The 24711-nt window shown below is 36.1% G+C and overlaps 1 protein-coding gene across 2 annotated transcripts; it reads left to right on the plus strand.

The window, feature by feature from the left end:
- The first annotated feature begins 531 nt into the window (after positions 1-531).
- SLC17A2 (solute carrier family 17 member 2) lies at positions 532-11779 on the plus strand. Of its 2 annotated transcripts, XM_008073508.1 has the most exons (11): positions 532-559; positions 1886-2097; positions 4127-4360; positions 4446-4533; positions 6831-6917; positions 8359-8477; positions 8581-8742; positions 9229-9361; positions 9450-9597; positions 10409-10499; positions 11645-11779. In XM_008073508.1, the coding sequence occupies exons 1-11, from the start codon at positions 532-534 to the stop codon at positions 11777-11779; spliced, it is 1437 nt and encodes a 478-aa protein (XP_008071699.1). The 2 variants fall into 2 exon arrangements, with proteins under 2 accessions (XP_008071699.1, XP_021562366.1); XM_021706691.1 differs by lacking the exon at positions 9450-9597 and having other exon boundaries at positions 11645-11708.
- The last annotated feature ends 12932 nt before the right edge of the window (positions 11780-24711 follow it).

The raw sequence follows: 24711 nt of genomic DNA on the forward strand, positions 1-24711 counted from the left end.
ACACATGGAACATTGTTCTGGTTATACAAAGAAGACAGAAAAATGGTCAGAATAAAATAAAAGAATGTTCTGGATCCTTTATCCTTAGCACTTAAGCTTAACTTAACTTTCCTAATAAAATAAATAAATCTTACATTTGCATGGTTTTATGATAAAATGTTTGAAGTTTTCTCATTTAATTCTTACAGCACCATTCAGGTAGAAGCGTTATCATTATTGAACAGGTGAGGAAATGGATGATGAGAGAATTTATCTACATCACATAGATGGGATTTACGGTCAGATTTCCTTGTAACAATCCAGTCCTCCAAAAACATAGCAACAGTATACTGTAAGATGTAAATTATATAAGTGTGTTAGGTCAAAACTTTTACTGATGCTGACAGAAGGTAACATTAACAAGAGAAAATTATTTGTTTGTCATGTTTTGGATTATGTTCTCATCATAGGTAAAGACTGTCGTGGTAAAAGAGATTCAGTGCACAGGGAAACTCCACCACAAAGTGTGGTACCATTTCTCAGAGGAGCTAAATGGACGAGAAACCTACCACCAGGAAAGGTAAAGCCACCACTCTTGTTTGCAGGCTATGTTATGGAAGAATTGAAACGTATTTCTAGTGTTCTTTACATATTCCTGCTCTCCCCTCCTCCCTTTCCCATCATGCTGCCCCTTTGTAAAGATTCTCCCAGTACATCATAACCACATCCAGCCCCTGATTTTGTTACTGATTGCTTTTTCCTTAGGGAGTGCCACAGAATTATCTGTGAAAAATTAAGGCAAATGATTGACAAATCCTAGAATCTAGGAATGGAATACATTTTGAAAAAATCATTTTAAGCAAACTTCCAACCTTGTATGAATCCCTGCCCCCCCCCCCCAAAAGCCAAATGGTTGGCTATTTCTCCGGAATTTGGCAACCTCCAGTAATATGGAAATAATTATTTTACAGATAACCAATCCTATTCTTGAGCTTATTTGACCATCAAAGATTATTTCTTCCATTATATTTTTATCTGTTTCCTATAGGTTCTTTCCTTGTTTCCCTTAATCCTTATTCTCCAAATATGCAGAAAAAAATCTAATCATCATTCACATGGGAACCCTTTCAATTTTGGTCCATTGTTTCACTTTGTGGGCCTTTTGTGTATGTGTGTGTGTGTGTGTGTGCGCGCGCGCGTGTGTGTGTGTGTATGTGTGTGTGTGCGTGAGTGTGTGTGTTGTCCTTGCAGTATGTTAAATACTCCTCTAGCACTACATCACCTACAAACTTAATAAAAATTGTTCTACATATTCTTTTTTTAAAAGTTGAACATATGTGAAGGCAGAGTCTGGTGACACACAGTAAAAATATTTCCAAATAGACAATTGAACATTACACTAAGGAGTTAGTGGAGGTGCTAATTTAAATTATTATTTTGCAGATATTTTAAAAAGAATATCTTTAGATATGCAGTTAGCTTAATTCAAAGGCAGTTCTCTATGTATAAACTCAAGCTTTATAACAAATGAGTGTACATAACAGATGGAACCACTGACCTGCAGCCCAAAGACTTGACTTTTGTGACTGATTCTGCCACCATCTTCTCCATTCACTTTACTTTGAAGCATTGCGACATAAATTCCTTACATTTGGGTTATTTATCACCTGTTTCCCACATCTCTGAAAGAAGGCCATATTTACTTGATTGTCTTACCTCATGTTCATTACCTTGAAGCCAACCAAAAATTTTGACAAAATAAAGTTGTGGTAATGGCTATTTTGGTGAAAAGACAGTGAGATTCCATGAAGTCAACCAAAGTTCTTTCAGAATTAGCTGTGGGAGAAAAGGAAAGAAGGGGGTCACAGTCTTGATGCTCATTGCACACTTCTGTATTGGTCTCTAGGTCCAGATTTCTGTTCATTACGCTATGGGCTGGCTCTCATCATGCACTTTTCAAACTTCACCATGATAACCCAGCGTGTGAGTCTGAGCATTGCAATCATTGCCATGGTGAACAACACTCAGCAGTATGATCTATCTAATGCCTCCACTGAGGGACCTCTTGCAGACACCCTTAATAGTCCTAGCAGACCCATCAAGGAATTTAACACAAGAGTAAGTGTGATGGAGAACAAGCTTTTTTGTTGAGAGGGAAAAACTCAATTTGAAAGGAAGGCTTGGATCTTGATTCTGTGTAATATAGAAATATGGCTTTTCAATGACAAACTAAAAATGACTGGAGTTATTTTTCTATGAAAATTGCTCACCTCTATAATAAAAATAATATTTCATTCCAATTATTATGATTAGAGTGTAGGGAAACTGTAGAGAAAAATAGAAAACTTTAAAAAACAGAACAGATTGTGAAATGTCTTCAATGAAAAACTAGGTACTACTTATTCTTCTAGGTTACCTAATTATATTCAGGTCTCTGCACTTATTTTATTGTTTTTGAACTATTTTGCAACCCTGTGAAAAATGAATAGAAAGGCAAATTATTCTTGCCCATAGCCTTGCAAATAAATCCTGCCCAGTGGAAACTCAATTGAGTTTCTTCTCCACTACCAACCAGTTGAATAAGCCAGTTGTACCATCTACTTAAAATCTATTTCAGCATTGCTTCATGCTTATGTATGTGTGGTTCTTTGAACCAGTTGTAACATCTAACTGATTCTCTCATTAGTCAATGAGGTAAAGAAAATCTTTGTCACATGTTAATTTTATATTTGTATGAGAACCATGATTATACTCCATTCTAAAAATTATTCTTTATACTATCATCTTCTGTAAGTTTCTGATGTCATCCCTATAATTCATAATTCATGAATTTATTCCATTGAAACCAGCTTATTTATAATGAAGTAGATAAGATATTGCATTTTTAAATTTTTTTTTTTTTTTTTGAGTTGGAGTCTCACTCTGTCGCCCAGACTGGAGTGCAGTAGCCGCTCCCGGTCACCGCAGCCTCAACCTGCTGGGCTCCGGCGATACTTTCGCCTCAGTCTTTCGAGTAGCCGGAATTACAGGCATGCGCTACCACACCCGGCTGATTTGCATTTTTAAATATTATTTGACTCTCTTATTTATAGCACGAGTCCACAATCTAGGGGCATTATGCCATGATGCCTAAAAGCTATTTATTTTTAAGTCACTATTTAGGTAATATAACTTATTTGATTGTTTAGGTAGTTATTTTTAAATAACTTAATTATTTGTTGAGTTATAGCTGAAGAAGAATGTGATCTTATTCATTTATAATATGTGTTTTAGGAAGTCAGCTCTACTGGAGGCAGACCATAATTCCCAAACTTGATCTTTCTTTCTTTCTTTCTTCCTTCCTTCCTTCCTTCCTTCCTTCCTTCCTTCCTTCCTTCCTTCCTTCCTTCCTTTCTTTCTTTCTTTCTTTCTTTCTTTCTTTCTTTCTTTCTTTCTTTCTTTCTTTCTTTCTTTCTTTCTTTCTTTCTTGTTTTGAGTTGGGGATCTCACTCTCTTGCCTAGGCTGGAGTGCAGTGGTATGATCATGGTTCACCATAGTCTCAACCTCCTGGGCTCTTGTGATCCTTCTACCTCAGCCTCCTAAGGAGCTGGGACTACAGGCATGTGCCACCAAACCCAGCTAATTTTTGTATTTTTTCTTTTTTTTTTTTTTTGTAGATACGATGTCTCACTATGTAGCCCAAGCTAATCTAGAATTCCTGGGAGCCTCAGCCTCCCAAAGTGCTGGGATGAAAGACATAAGCCACCACTGTGCTCAGCCTTGATTTTTCTTTTTACTTAGGGACTGATTTTGGTAAGAGTTCAGTAAAGTGTTTTTCTTATACTTTGATATAAGAGTAAATATGTTACCCAACTTTTAATAGAAGTCAAATAGTTAAAAGAAATTCTTTCACAGTTGAAATATCTCCAATGGCTTCTTCCTAGTATTCTCCTTTATTTCCTCTGTTTTTTTCTCTCTTTCTTAGAGAAGCAAATTAGGGGTAAAAGTGGTCGTTTGTTTAGAGAAAGTGGTAGGTAAAAAATAGAGAAAAACTAAAATAGATATCTTATAGTAGGCTATCACTACTATTTTATAAGAAACTCTGACTGTAAAGTAGATTTCAATAAAAGGACTTCTTAGCAAAGGGTTTTCCTTTTTCCCCCCCAGGCCTCTGTGTATCAATGGAGCCCAGAGACTCAGGGTATTATCTTTAGCTCCATCAGCTATGGGATAATGCTGACTCTGATCCCAAGTGGATATTTAGCAGGGATATTTGGAGCAAAACAGATGCTTGGTGCTGGCTTGTTGATCTCTTCACTTCTCGCCCTCTTTACACCATTGGCTGCTGACTTCGGAGTGATTTTGGTCATTGTGATTCGAACAATCCAGGGCATGGCCCAGGTATCCAGATACTTTTTCATTCCGGGTGGGATCCAGATTCCTGAATTCTATAAAAGAGCAAAGATCTTCATGATCTTCATTTCAGGGAATGGCATGGACAGGTCAGTTTACAATTTGGGCAAAATGGGCTCCTCCACTTGAACGAAGCAAGCTCACCAGCATTGCAGGATCAGGTAAGGATGCATACATGAGTCACAGATTGTAGTTTGTTTCATCCTATCGTGTCTTTCCTTCTATGAATCGGATGGCTTGGGAGAGAAGGAAAAAAATACTACTGAAAAATTCAACAATATAAGATAATTACATAACAAATAAGATATATCTGCGCTGTAAAGACACTGAGGCTCCAAAAGAGAAACAACCTTTGTGAGCTAGGGAAATCAGAAAAGCCTTATAGAAAAAAGTTTGCAGCTTTAAAAATTGCATAAGTGAAAAAAAGTTGAAGTAAATTATATAAACACTATTTTAACAAAGATGTTGAAGTGAAGATTAAGGATACCAGAACTCAAAATGGTAGGAAAGTAGAGTTTAAAGTGTCTGCATTATTCTGAACTCTTTACTGTTCTGAGTTAATTAGATCTTAAAACAACTATCTCATGTAAGTACTATTTTGAACTCTCATTTTACAGAAATTAGAGTTAGTAATATAGTGATTAAATAAATTGCCCAAATACAAAGAACCATCATGTGGTAAAACCGAGATTTGAAGCCATGCTCAAAGGTGTTCAGCACATTCTCAATCATGATGCGAGGCTGTCTCATTGTGGTATGTGATCCTACTAATGCCTCTTACAGTTTTACCATTGCTGTTTTACCCAGGCTGTAGTGCAAGGATACATACTTAAAGAATATAACTGAGATTCTGTCAAGCTTCTCACTCTCACATCTAATACCTTGCTGCATTCTGGGCGTTTACTCACAACAACCCTCCTGTTTTTTTGCTTCCTTCCATCACAGTCATCACCACTTCCACCATTTTCAAATACTCTCTGTGGTGTCTCTCTTATAGCTTGATTTCTTCCAACCTTTCCTTCCTATCAAGGTCAAGTTATCTTTCTAAAGTACAGATAGGTCATTTTTGTTCACCTTCTTGAGAATCTTCAATGTGTTCCTTTATGTTTACAGGGTTAAGACTGACCTTTTCATTGCATGGATATAAAGGTGTTCAGCCATCCAGCCCCAACTGCTTTCCACTTGACTCTCCTCTGCAAGCAAGACTCCAGTTGTACCAGATGTTTTCTGCTTCTCACATACATCTGCACTTCACTTCCCTCTGACTGTTCCCATTGGCTCATATTCCTGAAAAGTTCTCTGCCTCTGCTCCTCTTGCCAATATTCCAGCTATCCTACTGCTTAGCTCATGTAAACAATTCCTATATTTTATAATTATTAATTTATCTTCAACTATACTTTCATAGCACAATGTAATTTTATTATCATATTTATATTCTACATCATTTTTTTCATGTTGCAGATTGGGACCCATTAATGGTTCATAAAATCAATTTAGTAAATCAAAATTAGTGTTTAAAAAAGTAAAAGTGAATAGACTAAAACTGAAAATGTTAAAGTGCATTGATTGCATATGATAAAGTTGAATATTGATTCATGAAACTTTTTTTTCTTTTGAGTTGACCTCTCACTCTGTTGCCCAGGCTGGAGTGAGTGGCACACTCACAGCTACCACAGCACTGACCTCCTGGGCTCAGGTGTTCCTTCCACCTCAGTTTTTCAAGTAGCTGGAATTATAGGTGCCACCAAGCTGGTCTTGAACCCCATGGGTTCAGGCAATACTCTCGCCTCCGCCTCCCAAAGTGCTGAGATTACAGGCATGAGCCATCACAACTGACTGGTACATGAAACTTTTAATTGAGGCGTATGTGTGTGGTTGCATATACAACTGTTTGTGTATATTTATATGCATGTATTATATTACCATGTAAAATGTATTTCTTACATTTCTTACATGTGAGTCTCTGAATTATGTTGTTTTTTCAATGTAGACTCCAAGGTGTACATGGTATTTCACATGTGATAGTGAATTTTATTGACATTTTTTTCTCCAATTAGATCAAAACTTCCTTGAGGACAGGGACTATATCTTATTGATTTTTGTAAGTCTTTTTATTTCTGCTTCCAACCTCATGTTTCATAATGCAATAATCTATTGTAATCATAGGGAAATACTGGTGAGCCATGATTACAGAGAATTTCTATGACAAACTGAAGGATTTAGATTTAATCACATTGGTATTTAGGAACCATTAAAGAGTCAGGGGGCATATTATTATTATTTGTTAATTTTAATTATATCATATGATTGTTGGGGAAAATTTGTGAGCAGAAATAAATATTCTCATCACCCAGTAATTCTAAGTCTGCCACCTCACTGTTGGGACAACATACAGGAAGGCCATGAAGTCTCAGTCTTTGCTGTTTTCATAAGCATTTTTCTCCCTCTTCTCTTCAGGGGCAGCGTTTGGATCCTTCATCATCCTCTGTGTGGGAGGACTAATCTCACAGGCATTGGGCTGGCCTTTTATTTTCTACATTTTTGGTGAGTCACTTTCTCTTTAATCCTAACACTTTCATATCTTAAGTATGCTTTTTGATGCCTACATCACCCACATTCTTCCCATATGAGATAAAATATCTTTTGTTAAATGGAAGATGTCGAAAAATGTTGAGGATTGATATCTCTCTTAATCTATTCATGCAACTTGACTTAACACCTTCCTGGTGATTCTGGGAAATCACATGCACAGGGCAGAGGAGATGACTAGTCACGTGGCTCTGACTTTTAAATCAGGAATGCAGCCTTGCCCTTCTGCCTCAAGCATTGTCTATAGATTCTCTACTACCACATCTGAAATGCCTGGTCTAGTCACTATATGCAGTTAGATGTCAGAGATAGTGGATAGTAAAATACATTTTCAATGTGTCTGTGTAATATTTCATTGTAATTACTGCTACCCAAGATGCCATTAACTTGTTTTCTACCAAGTGAATCTTGCAAAGTTTAATTCAGATGTCTCCTTTCCCATGAGACCTTCTAGGACTTATTTTGTCAGATTTAGTCATTCTCTCCTCTGTGATTCTTACTGATATTTCCTTTCTAGATTATATTGACATGTAATTGTTTATTTCCCCTTATCTGCCCACTAGACTATGAAATGCTTAAGGCAAGGAATTCATTCTATAATGTTTTTATCACCTTGGTGTTATCATTGTGTCTGACTTTTGACTTTAGAATAAAAGAATGGATGAATCTTATAATTAGAGGGAATTTAAAGAACATTAGTACCCAGAATCTTTTAACATAGAATCTTCTTCAAATAACAAATCCCAGTAACAAGTCGCATTTCTAAGAGTGCTCTGTTGTTATAGTCAAATAATGTCATTAAATATGATTCTAGCTAGGATGACTTTTTCTTTAATGATGGTAATCCCAGATCATTTGAGTTTGTCCATCTTAACTAGGTATTGTCAATAAGTATTTATTTTGGGAATCCATAATGGATATATGGTTTGAATCACAAATAACACTTATCTCTTGTAGATGCGTTGGAAATTTTTCTTGCCCCACTAATTTCATGGCGGTTGTTCCATGCATGAATAACTATGCTTCTTCTTTAGTCTTGAATATTCAGATCTTCCAAAACAAGATAATAATGTGTATATTAAGTATTTGCTGCTAAAACCACATAGTACTATAACCATTAGGGCCTTTAGAGTAATAAATCAGCTATGCAATGTCATGCTCAAGTTATCTCCAAAAGGCTCTGACATTGACAAATGGTGACTTTGTATTTGCAAGGTAGTATTTTGAAGGGATTAATGGAAGAAGAAGGTTTGTAGAAGGATTGAAAGAAAGAAACGGAAAAATTTAGATTCTTATGGTAGATTAGCCATACGTGTGTGGTGGGGAGTCTCCCAAGGAAACTCCTTTCCCCTATACACAAACCTACCTGAAAATTAATTTTGTTTCTGATTCTCAGGTAGCACTGGCTGTGTCTGCTGTCTTCTATGGTTCACAGTTATTTATGATGATCCCATGCATCACCCATGCATAAGTGTCAGGGAAAAGGAGCACATCATGTCTTCACTGGCTCAACAGGTACAGTGCACCCCAAAAGTTTCCAGGTCAGGGTGTGGATCTCCTGGAAGAGGTGTTCTCTGGCCTGTTCTAATAGTTGTGTTGATTAGATACTTTTTTTCAGTCCAGTTCTTCTAGACGATCTGTCCCCATAAAGGCTATGATCAGATGCCTACCACTTTGGGCCATATTCACGGGCTTTTTCAGTCACTTCTGGTTGTGCACCATAATCATAACATACCTACCAACATACATCAGCACTGTGCTCCATGTTAACATCAGAGACGTGAGTATACTTTCTATACTTATATGAAAATAATAATGGCAATAAGGAAAAATGATTCTCTGCTATATATTACATTCTGACTTTGCACACAACCATTCATTTAACCTGCACAATGACCTTGAGAGAGGCACTGTAATTACATCTATTTCACATATATGGAAATGGGACATGTAGAGGTGAGATAACTTGCCCCAGGTTCACAATACTAAGTGATAGAGCTGCTGCTGCATCTGTGGCCTTAACAATATGCTACACTGCTACACCAGCTCATTCTAAACTTTATTTTAGAAAATAATATTGCTTTTCTACGGAGTCCATTATGACACAGCTGCTGGCCTTCTTACCTGAAACTGTGTAAAAGGATGCTAATTTCCCCCAAACAACTCAGAATGTTAGGAGGTAGGCTAATGGTTGATCTGTGTAACTGATAAATTTTGGTGCTATATGCATCTCTATAACTACTCTGTATACAATTCCTTTCTTCAGAGTGGGGTTCTGTCCTCCCTACCTTTTATTGCTGCATCAAGCTGTACAATTCTAGGAGGTCAGTTGGCAGATTTCCTTTTGTCCAGGAATCTTCTCAGATTGATTACTGTGAGAAAACTTTTTTCATCCCTAGGTAAGGATGGGCATGTGGGTTCAGTTAACCAGTCTCTTTTCCTTGCATAGTCTGAGACTGTTTCTGACAGCATGTCCTCATTGAATAGGGCTCCTCCTTCCATCACTATGTGCCGTGGCCCTGCCCTTCGTGACTTCCAGTTACATGACAACCATTATTTTGCTGATACTTATTCCTGGGACCAGCAACCTGTGTGACTCAGGGTTTATCATCAACATCTTAGATGTTGCCCCTAGGTAAGAGTTTCACCTATTTTTTTTTCCCTCCTTCAGACACCTACAGAGGCATCAGACCTTTGTTGTCACTATGCAACTCCTTCATGTTGTTGACATACCCTAACTGATTACAGAATGACAAGTAACTAGAAATGTCAATATGTGGCCATGACCTAATGTGGCAGTTTTAGAACAAAAAGTCCCAATCTTGCCTGGTAATCATTTAGATAAAAAGTTTCCCAAGCCTCTCTACTAGAGATCGTGGGTATTCTGGGAATACCCAGGCTGTGTATGCTAGTAAATGGCCCACACACATTTCAGAAAAGTTTCTAGGGTACTATGAGTTACCACATATATATGTACTCACCATGAACCAACCCCTATTCTAAAGACTTATCATATATCACCTATTTAATCCTGACAGTTACATTATGTAGGTCATATTGTTATTCTTATTTTATTGAGAAGACTGAGGACAAGAAGGATATGTTGTGACTATGGTCATGTAAAGGCAAAGCTAGGATTTGGACTCAAGCAGTTTGGCTTTGAGGTCTTATCTTGCCCATTGCACAAACTACCTCCCAATCTGAGCAGCCAGGATAGAGACTTAGCTCCCAGAGAGACTTCCTACAGTCTGTCTATACTGACTTGAGGGACAGGTAAATTCAGTGTTGGCAAACAGTCATTGCCCTGAACATCTTTATGTGAGGAAAAAACTACATTTAGGCAAAATGACTTAGATACTGGAGCTAAGCTTCACTAAAGTTGAGTTGCTGCAGAAGCTGTACAGGACTTTCTATATAAAACCATTTATAAAGTCGTCTTTCCACAGATATGCAAGTTTCCTCATGGGACTCTCAAGGGGATTTGGGCTTATCGCAGGAATCATCTCTTCCACTGCTACTGGATTCCTTATCAGTCAGGTTGGGCCAGTTTATTGAACATCTGAAAGTGGCAGGTATTGTTTCAGGTGTTGAAGATACCCACTGTGCTCTCAAGGTCTCATGGGGGAAGCAAGCATGGATGTCAACACAATTACTTTTTTCATGGGAACATCCAAACCAGATTTCTGGCTGGTCAGGTTTCCCAGGGGAAGAAAATATGAGCTGAATTTCTCAAAATAAATAGATGTTAGATTGATAAAAATGAACTGTTTCTGTGCAGAAGACAGTATGTATGACTTCCTAGAAGTACACAGCATGAAACTGTTCTTAGTTATGTTCAGAGTGAATGATACATGTCAAGGAATAGTGAGAAATGAAGACAGAGGGACAGAAGAGGAAGATCATGAAGAATCTATTTGGACTAATTCCAATTAAAAAATAAAACATGAAGTGTTCAAGTGTCAGTTTAAAGAGAAGCTAAATGACTAAAAGGTGAATGGCTATGTGGCAGTGCAGGGAGCATGGGTTGTGAGGCATACTTTGTGTGGACTGAAGAGGAAGTTGAAAAGGCAGAGCCAGACTGGGATGGAAGGACTGACAAGAGTCAATGTACAAAGAGAAGTTTTGTTTTGTTTTTAATATATCTCTATGTGATCTAGTTTCTGGGTTAACTTTTGACCAAATTGCTAGGAATCCACTGTGGACGTGAACTATGACTTACTAAGGGCTTAGTGAGGAGGGTTACACAGGCAGACCAAATAGAACTCGTGTTGTATCGAGACGGTGTTGTTGTAATTGATGTCAATAGCCCAAAACAAACACAGAACAGAGAAAACACAAACATGAGATTTTAAAGAGTCCGTTTTAGGCATAATTTTAAGTAATACTATATTTTTCATGAATGTTGAGACCCAAATTTCCAGAAACGTATCAGCATAGTTTAATTTATTTTTGTTAAAAAAAAAAATCTATCCCAATTCAGAACTCAGTGCATATTTTAGAGTCATTTTGCTTCCAACAGTTTCATAAACTGTCTTTGATGACTTAAGATGTTATATGGCTATTACACATTGTTCCCTATATTCTCTGTGATCAACATTGCAATTCACAACAGGGAGGATTTCTAGAACTGGTGCAGAAGAAACATGTGAGATTCATAATTATTCTGTATTTTTTGCATCCAGGATTATGAGTCTGGATGGAGAAATGTCTTTTTCCTGTCGGCTGCGGTCAACATGTTTGGCCTAATCTTTTACCTCATGTTTGGACAAGCAGAAATCCAGGACTGGGCCAAAGAGAGGACCCTCACCCGCCTCTGAGGATACAGAGTTGCAAACTTAAATGTAGTACTAAACTTTTCAACTTTTTTTTTTTTTTTACTTATCGCCATTCTTTCTTCAGATTCCTGACAACAAACTCAGCAGTTCTTAACTCTGGCTATGTGTTAGACTTCCCTGGTGAGCCTCTAAAACATAGTTATTCCTGGGACCCACTCCAGAGATTCCGAATGAACTTGTCTGGGATGGGACCCAGATAACACTAATTTTTAGCGTTTTCTAATATGCAGCCAGGGTTGCCAACTGCTGAAAAAACTTGAAAAGTAAATTTTTATTGCCTTTAAATTTTCCTTATTGAGAAGAACTAGAAAATAAAAATGTATGTGAAATGATCATTGATAAGTACCTTCATGGGGGTGGTTATTGGATACAGAGAAGATCTGCTGTGAACTGTAACCATATGTTATAGAGCTCAGTATAGAAGAGAATTGTAAAGCTGTAATCCCAGATTTAATATTTTTATTGTTTTTATACATTGTAAAACATGGGTGCTTATTTATGTTGTTAAATTTTATTAAAATTCACATAGTAAAATTAAATAGACCATTTTCAAATTATTTAATTTAGGATTTTTCCATCAGTTGAAACAGATATTTACTTATCCTAACTAAATTGCAGATTAATGACTGGAAAATGATAGGAAAAGATTAAATAAATAGTGTTAACTTGAAAACAGAGAAAGAGAAGATAGAATTGGAAAGCTTGTACTATGAAAATGAATGTAAGGGGAGGCAATGGGAGCACTTTCAGGAGGAACAGTGACAAAGTTCAGATCATAATGTGAAAATTGGAGGGAGATGATAGCACTTTCAAGTAAAATGACAATTTAAGTGGGAGAGAAAAACACTGAAGCATAACAAGATGAAACAAGGCATAGAAAGGTATTGCATGTGAGAAAAGTTCCTTTTGAGGGTAGAAAAAAATCATTTGATCTTCTTTATATATTCCTCATTTTCCCAATATACTCAGATAGGCCTCATTAATCCTAATCTTAATAAATTCTGACTTCTAACAAAACAAATCTTCTAGGCTCTTTCCACACACAGAGCTGATTTTGGCTTTGCCACAACTTTTCTAGAGAAGCTCCTACCATGTTTAAAATCTTAGCAGAACTACTAGTACAAAAACCTTGGGCTAATTTAGCAGGTGAAGAGTATCTCCTAATGCAAATCAGTGGGTATTTTTGAGTAGGTGTTTTTAGAAAAAATAGTGTCAGGCCTGAAAGTGATATTAAGACGAGAACAGTGATTTTGTCTTTTGGGTGTTGACAATACAGGGAAGGGGAGTTTGTAGAACACTAAAAGAAGAAAAAAAAGAGATGCATAGTATAATGAATAGGAAAATTGTATACAGAAAAAGACCATCCCCCAAAAAAGGAAAGACAGATCAATAGAAAAATGGGCAAATGACTTGAACATAGACATTATAAAAGAAATATGTCTGTCTGTCTGTATGTATGTATGTATGTATGTATGCATTATTTTTTCTTTATTTCAATGGCTTTAGGGGGTGCAAATAGTTTTTGGTTACATGATTGCATTGCATAGTGGTGAAGAAGTCTAGGCTTTAAGTGTACCCAACACCCCCACCTGTGCACATTGTACCCAATAGGTGATTTTTTGGTCACTCCTCACCTTCCTGCACTCCCCTGAGTCTCCAATGTCCATTATATCATTCTCTATGCCTTTGCATCTCCTTAGTTTAGTTCTCACTTATCAATGAAAATACAGTGTTTGGTTTTCTGATGATGTTCAAAGTTTCCACATTATTTCATTTTTTGTTGCTGAATATTACTATATTTTATATATATATATGTATACATATATATATGCCATATATGCCAAATTTTCATTAACCAGTTGATGGACATTTAGGTTGATTACACATCTTTGTGATTGTGAATTGTGCTGTGATGAACATGAGAGTGCAGGCGTGTATGTTTTTCTTTTTTATTTTTTTGTATAATGATCTCTGTTCTTTGGGTAGATACCCAGTAGTAAGATTACTAGATCAAATGATGGATCTACTTTTAGTTCTTTGAGAAATCTTCATATCAATTTCCACAAAGGTTATACTAATTTATACTCCCACCAATAGTGCATAAGGGTTCCCTTTACACTGCATTTGCACCAGCATCTATTGTTTTATGATTTTTTAAAAATAGTAGCCATTCTAATTAGTGTAAGCTAATATCTCATTGTGGTTTTAATTTGAATTTTTCTGATGATTAGTGATTAACATTTTGTCTTATGTTTGTTGGTCATTTTTTAATTTTCTTTTTGAGAGATGTCTGTTCGTATCATTTGCCCACTATTTTTTAGGTGCCTTTTAAAATTTTTTTATTTTTTAATTTTTTTTTTAATTTTAAAGATGTGGTGTATAATTCAGGGTTAGGTATACAAATGTTGATTATGCAGGTTCCCTTGTTGATGAGATGTGCTCCTCTCTCCCCCAGCAGTTTCCCTCAACTGCCAATCCCAGCCCCTCCCCCATTTGCCCACTTTTTAATGGGATCATTTAAAAAAAATTATTTGATTTAGTTCTTTGTAGATTCTGAATATTAGTCCTTTGTCAAATGTATTGCCTGCAAATATTTTCTCCTATTCTGTAGGCTGCCTATTTGCTATGTTGATTGTTTCTTTTGTTGTGCAGAAGTTTTTTAGTTTAACTAAGTCCTATTTATTTATTTTTAATTTTGTTGTATTTACTGTTGGGGTTTTGGCCATAAATTATTTGTATAGGCAATGGACAGAAGAATTTTTCCTAAGTTTTCTTTGAAAATGTTTTTCAGGTCTGACGGGTCTTTAATCCATCTTGAGTTTTTTTTGGTGGGGGGGAGTATGTTGAGAAATAGAGAAATAGAGATCAAGTTTCATTTTTCTGCATGTAGCTATTCAATTTTTCTAGCATCATTTGTTGAATAGGGTGGTCTTTCCTTAGTGTATATTTTTGTATAATTTGTCAAAGATCAGTTAGTTGTAGGTATTTGGGTTTATTTCTGGATTCTCTATTCTGTTCTATTGGTCCATGTGTCAGTTTTTGTATCAGTACTATGCTGTTTTGTTTACTATAGTCTTATAGTATACTTTAAAGTCAGGTAATGTGATGCCTCCAGCTTTGTTCTTTTTGCTTAGGATTACTTTGACTATTCTGGCTCTTTTTTGGTTCCATATTAATTTTAGGGTTGTTTTTTCTTATTCTTTGAAAAATGATGTTGGTAGTTTGATAGGGATTATGTTAATTTGTAGATAACCTTGAGTAATATGGTCATTTTAACAGTGTTGCTTCTTCCAATCCGTGAACATAGAATGTTTTCCCATTTGTCTGTGTCCTCTAAAATTTTTTTCATCAATGTTTTGTCATTCTTCTTGCAGAGATCTTTTACCTCCTTGGCTAAATATATTCCTAAGTATTTTAGCTTTTTGGCTGCTATTATAAATGGTTGAGTTCTTGATTTGATTCTCAGCTTGGTTGCTATTGATGTATAGCAGTGCTACTGATTTTTGTGTGTTGATTTTGTATCCTGAAACTTTTCAGAATTTATTTGTAAGTCTAATGGTCTTTTGGAGGAGTCTTTATGATTCTCTAAGTATAAGAACATATTATCAGAATACAGAGATAGTTTGCTTTCTTCTTTTCCAATTTGGTGACTTTTATTTCTTTTTCTTGTCTGATTGCTCTGTCAAGGACTCCAGTACTATGTTGAGTAGAAGTAGTAAACGTGGATATCCTAAACTTGCTCCAGTTCTAAGGAACAATGCACTCAACTTTTCTCCATTTAGAATGACATTGACTATGAGTTTGTCTTATATGGCTTTTAGTATTTTGAGGGATATTCCTTTTATGCCTAGTTTGCTGAGGGTTTTTATCATGAAGGAATGCGGATTTTATAAAATGTTTTTTCTCTGTCTATTGAAATGATCATATGATTTTTGTTTTTGATTCTGTCTATGTGGTAGATCACAAATATTGACTTGCATGTGTTGAACCATCCATGCATCCCTGGGATAAAGCCCATTTGATCATGATGGATTATTATTATTATTATTATTATTATTATTTGTATGCTGCTGAATTTAGTTTGCTGGTTTTTTGTTGAGGATTTTTGCATCTATGTTCATCAAGGATATTGCTCTGTAGTATTCTTTGTTGTTGCTCTTGTGTCTTTTCCTGGCTTTGGTATAAAGGTGACACTGGCTTCATAGAATGAGCTAGTGAGAATTTCCTCTTCTTCAATCTTATGAAATAGCTTCAGTAAAATTGGTCTTAGATCTCCTTTGAAATTCTGGTTGAATTTGGCTGTGAGTCTGTCAGGTCCTGGACTTTTTTTTGGGTTGGGGGAGGGGAGGGGAGACTTCTCAGTCTTGCTACTTATTATTGGTCTGTTCAGGGTTTTTGTGTCTTCCTGATTCAAGGTTAGGGAATTGTATGCTTTCAACAATTTATCTATTTACTCTAGATTGTCTAGTTTATTAGCATAAAAATCGTCCTAATAATCTTTGATGGTCTTTTGTATTTCTGTCATGTCAACTATAATGTCTCCATTCTTATTTCTGATTGAACTAATTTGAATCTTCTCTCTTTGTTTCTTAATTAATCTAGCTAGAGTCTATCTATTTTGTTTATTCTTTCAAAGAACCAACTTTTCATTTTATTTATACTTTATATTGCTTCTTTTAGTTTAAATTTTAGTTAATTCTTCTCCGATCTTCGTTATTTTATTCTACTAACTTTGGGTTTGGTTTGTTCATGTTCTTCTAGTTTCTTGAGGTGTGACAATATGTAATCAATATGTATAGTATGTGATCTTTCAGTCTTACTGATATAGGCCTTAAGCACTGTAAAGTTTGCTCTGAGCACAGCTTTTGCTGTGTCCCAGAGGTCTTAACTTGTTTCATTGTTGTCATTAATTTCAAGGATCTTTAAAATTTTCATCTTGATTTCATTGGCGACCCAAAGATCAATGAGGAGCAGACTGTTTAACTTATATGTTAGCTGGGCTCAGTGGCTCAGCCTGTAATCCTGTGCTTTGGGAGGTCGAGGTGAGTTGATTGCCTGAGCCTGGAGGGTTCGAGACCCACCTGGGCAACTTGGCGAGACCTCATCTCTACAATAAATCAAAAATTAGCCAGACATGGTAGCACGTGCCTGTAGTTCCAGCTACTTGGAAGGCTGAGCAGAAGGATCACCAGAGCCCAGCAGGTCAAGCCTGCCGTGGCCAGGAGCAGCCACTGCACTCCATTCTGTACCACAGAGTGAGACTCCAAGTCAAAAAAAACAAAAAACTTATATGTTTTTGTTTGGTTTTTCAAGTTCTCCTTGGAGTTAATTTCTAGTTTTATTCTACTATGGTCTGATAAGGTGCTTAATATGACTTTGATTTTTTGAATTTGTTGAGACTTGATTTGTGGCTTATTGTATGGTTTGTCTTGGAGAATGTTCCATATGCTGATGAGAAAATTATATATTCTGTAGTTTGGGGACAGAATGTTCTGTAGATGTCTGTTAGATATATTTGATCTTAGGTTCAGTTTAACTACAATGTTTCTTTGTTGACTTTCTGCCTTGATAATCTATCTATTGCTGTGAGTGGAGTGTTGAAATCTTCCACTATTATTACCTTGCTGTCTGTTTCTTCTGATAGAATTTATCCTATACGTCTAGTAGAATTTTTTTATAAACTGGGAGCTCTGGTGTAAGGTGTATTTATATTTTAAATTGTTATGTATTCTTGTTGATTAGTCTTGCTATCATTATGTAATAACCTTCTTTGTCTTTTTTAAAACTTAAAATCTGTTGTATATGATATGAAAATTGCTAATCTTGCTTATATTTAGCTTCCATTTGTGTGGAATATTTTTTTTCACCCCTCTTTACCTTGAATCTATATGACTCTTTGTGTGCTGAATGGGTCTCTTAAAGGCAGTAGATATTTGGATTATGTGTGTATGTGTTTTAATCCATTCTGCCAATCTATATTTTTTGAGTGGAGCATTGAGACCATTGTCGCTCAGGATTAAGAATGAGATGTAAAGTTCTATCTCATTCATCATGCCGGTTGTTACCTGGCTGCTTTATTTTTTTTGTTATGTTTGTGTTCTATAAGCCTTGTGAGTTTTATGATTTCCAGTGTCTTCTTCTAGTGCATTTCAATCTTTTCTTTCAATATTTAGAATGACTTTGAATATTTCTTGTAAAGCCAGTCTAATGGTAACAAATTCCCTCAGTGTTTACTTTTCTGAAAAAGGCTTTATTTCTCCTTCACTTATGAAGCTTAGTTTTGTGGGATACAGAATCCTTGGATGTCTATTATTCTATTTGAGGATATTGAAGATAGGGCCCCAATCCCTACTGATTTGTATGGTTTCTTCTGAGAAGATTGCTATTTGTATGATAGGTTTACTATTGTAAGTTATTTGATCCTTTTTCTCACTGTTCTTAAAATTCTTTCCTTCATGTTAACTTTGCATAACTGGTGACTACATACTTGGGGATAATCTTTGGAAATGAATCATCCAGAGGTTCTTTGGGATTAATGTATTTGGATGTTTAAATCTGTGGCAAGGCCGGGGGAAGTTTTCCTTAATTATTTCCTCAAATAAGTTTTCCAAACCTGTTTTCTCTTCTTCCTCAGGAACAGCTGTGATTCTTGTTTGGATGTTCTATATAATCCCACATTTCTTGGAGACTTTGCTCCATTCTCTTGATTCTTTTTTCTTTATTGTTCTCTGGTTGGGTTAATTTGAAAGCTGTGTTGTCAAGTTCTGAGATCCTTTCTTCTACTTGTTCTCATCTACTGTTCAAACTTTTCACTGCATTTTGTACTTCCCTAAATGAGTCTTTTCCCCTAGAAGTTCAGTTTTTTGTTTTTTAAAGATGTCTAACTCTTTGGAGACTTTTTCATTCATGTCTTGAATAGTTTGTTTTTATTTCTTTATGTTGATTTTCAACTGTCTTCTGTATCTTATAATCTACCTTTTGAATTCTATCTCTGGAATTTCGAAGATTTTATTTTGGTTAGGGTTTGTTGCTGAAGTGTTAATGTGGTCTTTTGAGGATGTTGAAAACTGTGTTTTCATACAGTCAGAATTATTTTTCTGGTTACTTATCATTTGGGTAGAATATTTCTTCTTGAGGTTGGCAGAAAGCTGACATATACACTGTAGGGTGCCCTTGGTTATACATAACCTTGGCATGGTGAATTTCTTAATGGCCATTTGTTTCCATGCTGTGCTGGCTGCCTGCACAAGCTCAAGGCATCCTTAGTAGTTGCAGAGGCTTGGGGAGTAGTGTTAGGTGGGGTCTGGGATCAGACCTTCCCAAAAGCTGAGGTATTATATCAGATGTAATAAGCTGTGCTAGTTGAACTCAAGCCTGATGTGGTGCTTGCAGGAGATAGTCGACTGAAATGGTGGCTATTGGCTTTCTGCTTGGCCTGTGTTCTTGCTCCAAAGAAATGCCCAGTCGACCTAGGTGGTAGGTGAGGTTGTGAGGGTGACCCAAGTTCTCTGTCTATTTTGAGTCTATGAAGAGGATGTGGGGGGACAAGTGCTCAAGCTTCCCACCTGTCTGCACAATTAGCCGCTCCAATGGGAACTGTATAGGAGTCCTTGGCTGCTGGGGTGATGCTACCATGTTGTGTAGAGGCTACACAAGAGAGTTTACGAGGGAGTGAAAGGTTGCTAGGGCAACAAGTCCCACCCAGCTCCCCACCTTAACCTTAGGTAGCCTGTGTTTGAATGTAAAAGTGTGGCCAGCTCCAACCCCACCTCTTCTCATAGGAGCTCCCTCAGCCAGGAACTATTTGCTGTAGTGGAATTTGTCCTTAGGGTCCATTCCCTCCCAGGCTGGTTAGAAAGCAGCTGCCATCAGGGTTATGTTCCCAGAATATAGTGGCTGTAGCCCCTCAGGGCTTTTTTTCTTGGACTGCTTCATGTGGGTTTCGGTAGAGTACAGCTATGGGTAAAGCAGCTTCCCATGAGGGATTGGAGTCCCCTGAGACTCAGGCAGCCTTCCAAGTGTATGCCAAAAGCACAGAATTTCTGAATTCCCCTCACTCCAAAGAGCCTGGAGGCTGCTTGTGGTTTGTGTGGTGACACAGGGGAGTTTGGCTAGTTCTAATCCAGGTTGATCATTTTTTCTCTTCTTTGCATTCTGTAGATATTATCACTTCTTTGGTGATTCATGGGGCATGCTGCTAGTTCCATTCCTCTCTGAGTGCTGAGGAACTCTTTCTATTTTGGTTTACACTGTGGAAGAAACACATTCTAGCTGCTTCTTAATGACCATCTTAATCTGATCTATAAAAGAGAAATGTTAGGTAACTTATTAACATCTGAAAAGATGTTCAACTTTATTAGTCATTACAGAATTGAAAATCAAAGCCATAATGTGATACAACTATATACTTAGCAAAATGAAAGGATAAAATGAAAGGAGATGGAAAACAGAAAGTGTTGGCAAGAACATGGAGCAGTTGGAATTTTTATACACAGTGAATGTGAGTATAAATTATAGTGTTGGAAAGCTGCTTGACAATATCTCCTGAAGCTAAATGTACAATTCCAATGACAAAAACATTTTGCTTAGAAATGTACACCTACATTCATAAAAACATGTGTAGCATGTGTTTATAGGAACACTATCTATAATAAACAATTAAGCTGTCTAATAAGAGAAGAATGAGTAAATAAATCATAGTCTATTTATATAGTAATGAGAAATAATAGACCCAAATATGTGTATATACCATGGAAGGGTCTCATAAATACAATATTAAGTGGAAGAAGACAAAAAGCACATTATTTTAAAAGTTTATATAGAATTTTTTGTTTGTTTGTTTGTTTGTTTGAAAAAAACAGTTAAAACTAATCTCCCCTGTTAAAAATCATGGTAGTAATTTTCCTGGGCTGGGTGTGAGAAGCATGACTGGTTGGGAATACTTAAGAAGAGCTCATGGGGTACTGGCAATATTTTATTTATTTACTTGGTGTTAGTCACATGGATGTAATTACATTGTGAAAATTGTACATTTATGACTTGTACATCCTTATGTATATAAAAAGTAAAAACAAAACATTCAAAATTTCACCCATTTGAAAGCTTCTCTTCTCTCTTTGACTTAGGTCTGAACAATGGAGCAGTTGGGAAGAAGTCCTGGTCCTCTATTTCATGGACTTCTTGGTCCTCTCCACCCTCCTTTGTCAGACCCTCCAGCATCAAAGCAGGAGAGAAGGCAGTAGAACAATCTATGTTGTTAACTTCTGGATCAAAGCACAAGTTCCCAAACAGCAAAATCGATGAACTGAGACTTCCAAGAAACCATGACCCTGGAAGCATCAGTTGCTACGGGAGGTAAGAACAATGGCCCAGCATGTCTAGGTTTTCTGAGCATCTGCTCTGATTGATTCTTGATGGATGACATCTATGTATCAAAGACTTTTAGGCTGTCTTTCCCCACTTGGTGATTTGAGGAAAAGTTATCATTCAGATTTCTTAATGGCTTCAGAATACATGCAATTGTGAACTGCTAGGAAACATCTCTAACCCTTCCCTCCATCTCAAGAATTGTTTTAACATTAATGGTCATGCACATTAATTTGCTTTTCTCAAATATTATCTATCTAAAGATTAGATGATCTGCTTTTTATCTGACTGTTAAATGCTATGCATTTTATTACCACATTTCTTAATGTTAAGAAATATTTTCTTGAGTATTCTTTTGATACACAACAGGATGTGATTCACTTAAAGTTTATATAGGTTTTTGTCTGCTCTATTGATGTATAAGATCGGCTTTGTTTGTGTACATCTGTTTTGTGTGTCTTTCATGTCTAGATATGAGGCTTATACCAATTTCAAAAAATAAAAGGGAAGCCTCACTTATTCTATAATATTATGAAAAAGATTAACTAGAATGAAAATTTTATAATTGCTAATATTATTTGAAGGTTTGAAAGCTTTGATTTATAAAACTATGTAGGCTTAAAGTCATTCTGGGTAGACTTCATTGATAACTTTCTCAGCTTCCTTCAGAGCCACTGTTCTATTAAGAAGTTTTATATTTTCTTTGACCAATTTTGGCAATTTATGTTATCTTGTAGAGTCATTTATTTTATATACAATTTGAAATGTATTGGCAAAATATAAAAAATTTTTAGCAAATTAATAATACTAATATATTAATTTTATTTATAACTGAGGTTTTTGCTTCTTTGTACTTCTGATGTGATATATATGAACTTTCTCCCTCATTAGATCATTTAGCAACTTATTTTAAGAATAGTTTGTCTTTTTAAATTTTGTAATCTATTAGCTTTATCTTTTATCAATCTTACCTATTTCCCTTTGTTTTTTTCTTATAAATTTTGTTTTGAATATTTAGTTCATTTATTTTCATGTATTTTTATTTAATTATGAAAGAGGTTAAGGTTTAGAGGAGGATTTCTTCTCTAAGTCCATTTTTGTGGGCAGATTACATTTTGCTGTATTGTGCTTCCAAATTTATTATTCTCTTAATGCTTTATTTCTTAGATTAATGACCTATGGTCTAAAAAACCAACTGTTGACTCTCTCCTTATATACAGTGAGGAAACTGGCACACTGGGACATCCTAAACACATTCACCCTTGGTTTCATTACTGTTCTATGGAAATTTTGCTCTAGCTTTTTGCAGTTAATATGTTAGTTCTGCGTTGAGTAGTTTCCATACAAGAACTGTAGCATTTGCATTCTATTGGGTATCATACTTGGTACTCTTATTTGAATAAAATCTGAGGACTGGAACTAGGTTAAAGCAAGTGAGTTGCCCAGGGCACAATATTTAAGGAGGCGCCGTTTCTCAGGCTCATGAAAGTACAGATTTGGAACATGAGAATGAGTGAGTGCTTTCTTAATTTTGAGCCTGGACACCTCTTGCTCAGCTTAGCCTAGCCTTGACCAATTAGATTTCTTTTCTTCCTTTCTTTCTTTTTTTTAATGGTCATTCCTGACTCTCCTTCTACTCAAAACATTTCAATGGCAATATTTTTGGAATAGTATTTGGATATTCCTGAGTCCCAGAATATTTAGAATTTCTTTCTTAGTACTCTATACTATCATTATGGAAACTTCATACATTAAAATATTACCCCAGCTGGGAACAGAATTTTGTTTCATAATTTTTCTTCTTCTAAACAGTGTTGACTTTCTGCTAGTCTCTTCTGGTGTCTAATATGAGGAAGTCTAGTTGGGCAGTTAATTTTTGTAGAAGAGAATGTTTATTGTGGGTTCTATGTGATTCCTTTAACCTGGAATTCCATACTTTCACCAAGTATACCCCAAAGTGTTAATCACTTTCACTTTATATTGCCTCAAATATCATGAATAATTTGCTTTTCAGGTAGTGGTCTTAGAGTTTTCTTCAATTTTGTTTTATTTAGTTGTTTTACTTAGTTCAATTTGTTGTGTTTTCTTTACTAAGAATACCTCATCTAGTTATCTGTATGGTAGAACCTTGTTGTCTATCTTCCAGTTTCTGCTGAATTTTGTTCTTGGACCTTATACTTTGTTTTCTCCATGGACTTCTCAGTAATGGAGGCAGACATTTTCCAAAGTCTTTATCAACATCTATCAGTTTCAACTTATTCCTAAAAATTGCCCGAGAATGTGCCTATGTTCACAATATCTTTCTTCTCATTAAAAAAAATAAAAGCATCCACACTTTATTTTAGGGCAATGCCTGAAGAGTACACACTTCTTGTTTGTCAACCAAGGAGCAATTCTAAATACTGGCTTGGGGACAACTTGTTAGTGATGGGCACATTCCTCTTGGCTCTTGGTTTACCTGCTTTTCCTTGTCTGCTGTGTATGTTTTTATTATAAGACAAGATTGGCCACAGTGGTAATGTTCTGAATTCAGAATAACTGAAGCAAAACAGGATAAGAAATTGAACCTTTCAAATAAAGCTGAAGTATTTCTCAGAGCACTGTTTCAAAGTGTGATATTCAGTTATTGTAATATAAATTATATGATTAAGTAGTCAAAAATTTTACTAAAATCAACATCATATCATGAAATATTTATTCTAATTATAGTCATTTCTCATCTTATTTTGTAACATGTTTAATGTTTTCTTTTATTTACTTCTGATGAAAAGTTTTAGCTGTCAAAAATTTCAAGCGTCTTTTACATAGCATACAATCAAAAGAGTTTGAAGGTCCTTTATCAATACAGGTTGGAATTCTTCCTTTTTGTTTCAGGGCCACTACAGTTCTTAGGACCTGGGCTGTATACCAGATGATGACGGTTTTTATCATCAATTAATTCATTTAAATGACTTTAGTGTGCAGAGGGAGCAGAGTCCATGGGCATTTCCAGCGGGGGAATGCAACATCTTTCATAGACTTGAATGACTTTCAACTGTGTTAAAACCACCTCCATGGGGGGAGGGGCAGTCATGTATAGTTGCTTTTTCTGAAACCAGGGGAGGGCCCTGTCTCTTTCAATATGTGACTTTTCAGTTCCTAAAAGTGCTCCCCTAGTCTTAAGGATACATTTTCCCAATGGTCCAACATTTTGGATACACATCTACTGAAGGGTGCTATCAGAGAAATTGGAGCCAGGGACGAAAAAGGAAGGCACAATGAAGCAGAGAGGTTGGCATCATGGAGATCGGTGGATGGCATTATTACTTATATCTTTGTAATCACCCAAAAGTGGGAAAATCCATGCCAATCTAGTACCTGAGAGCTCTAATTTTTGTGAGGGTTCTTGGAACCAATCTTGAGAGTTATTTTTGGAGTGTGGCATATGTGGTTGTGTTGAACCCGGGACTCTAAAGAGAGAGAGATAGAGACCACAAAGAACCAGCTCCGATGCAAACACACGAGGGTCTTTATTCAGGCTCGAGTCTGGGCTCACGCCCGAAGCAGCA

Source organism: Carlito syrichta, unplaced genomic scaffold, assembly GCF_000164805.1.
Source record: "Carlito syrichta isolate Samal-C Ts95f unplaced genomic scaffold, Tarsius_syrichta-2.0.1 Scaffold315921, whole genome shotgun sequence".
In the NCBI taxonomy this organism is placed as follows: Eukaryota; Metazoa; Chordata; class Mammalia; order Primates; family Tarsiidae; genus Carlito; species Carlito syrichta.

Excerpts from the sequence above, each read along its gene's own strand:
- SLC17A2 (XM_008073508.1), top strand. The coding sequence starts at position 532 with ATGGACGAGAAACCTACCACCAGGAAAG. Across the intron at positions 2,098-4,126 it reads TCAAGGAATTTAACACAAGA|GCCTCTGTGTATCAATGGAG; the intron begins GTAAGTGTGATG and ends TTTCCCCCCCAG. Across the intron at positions 10,500-11,644 it reads CTGGATTCCTTATCAGTCAG|GATTATGAGTCTGGATGGAG; the intron begins GTTGGGCCAGTT and ends TTTTGCATCCAG.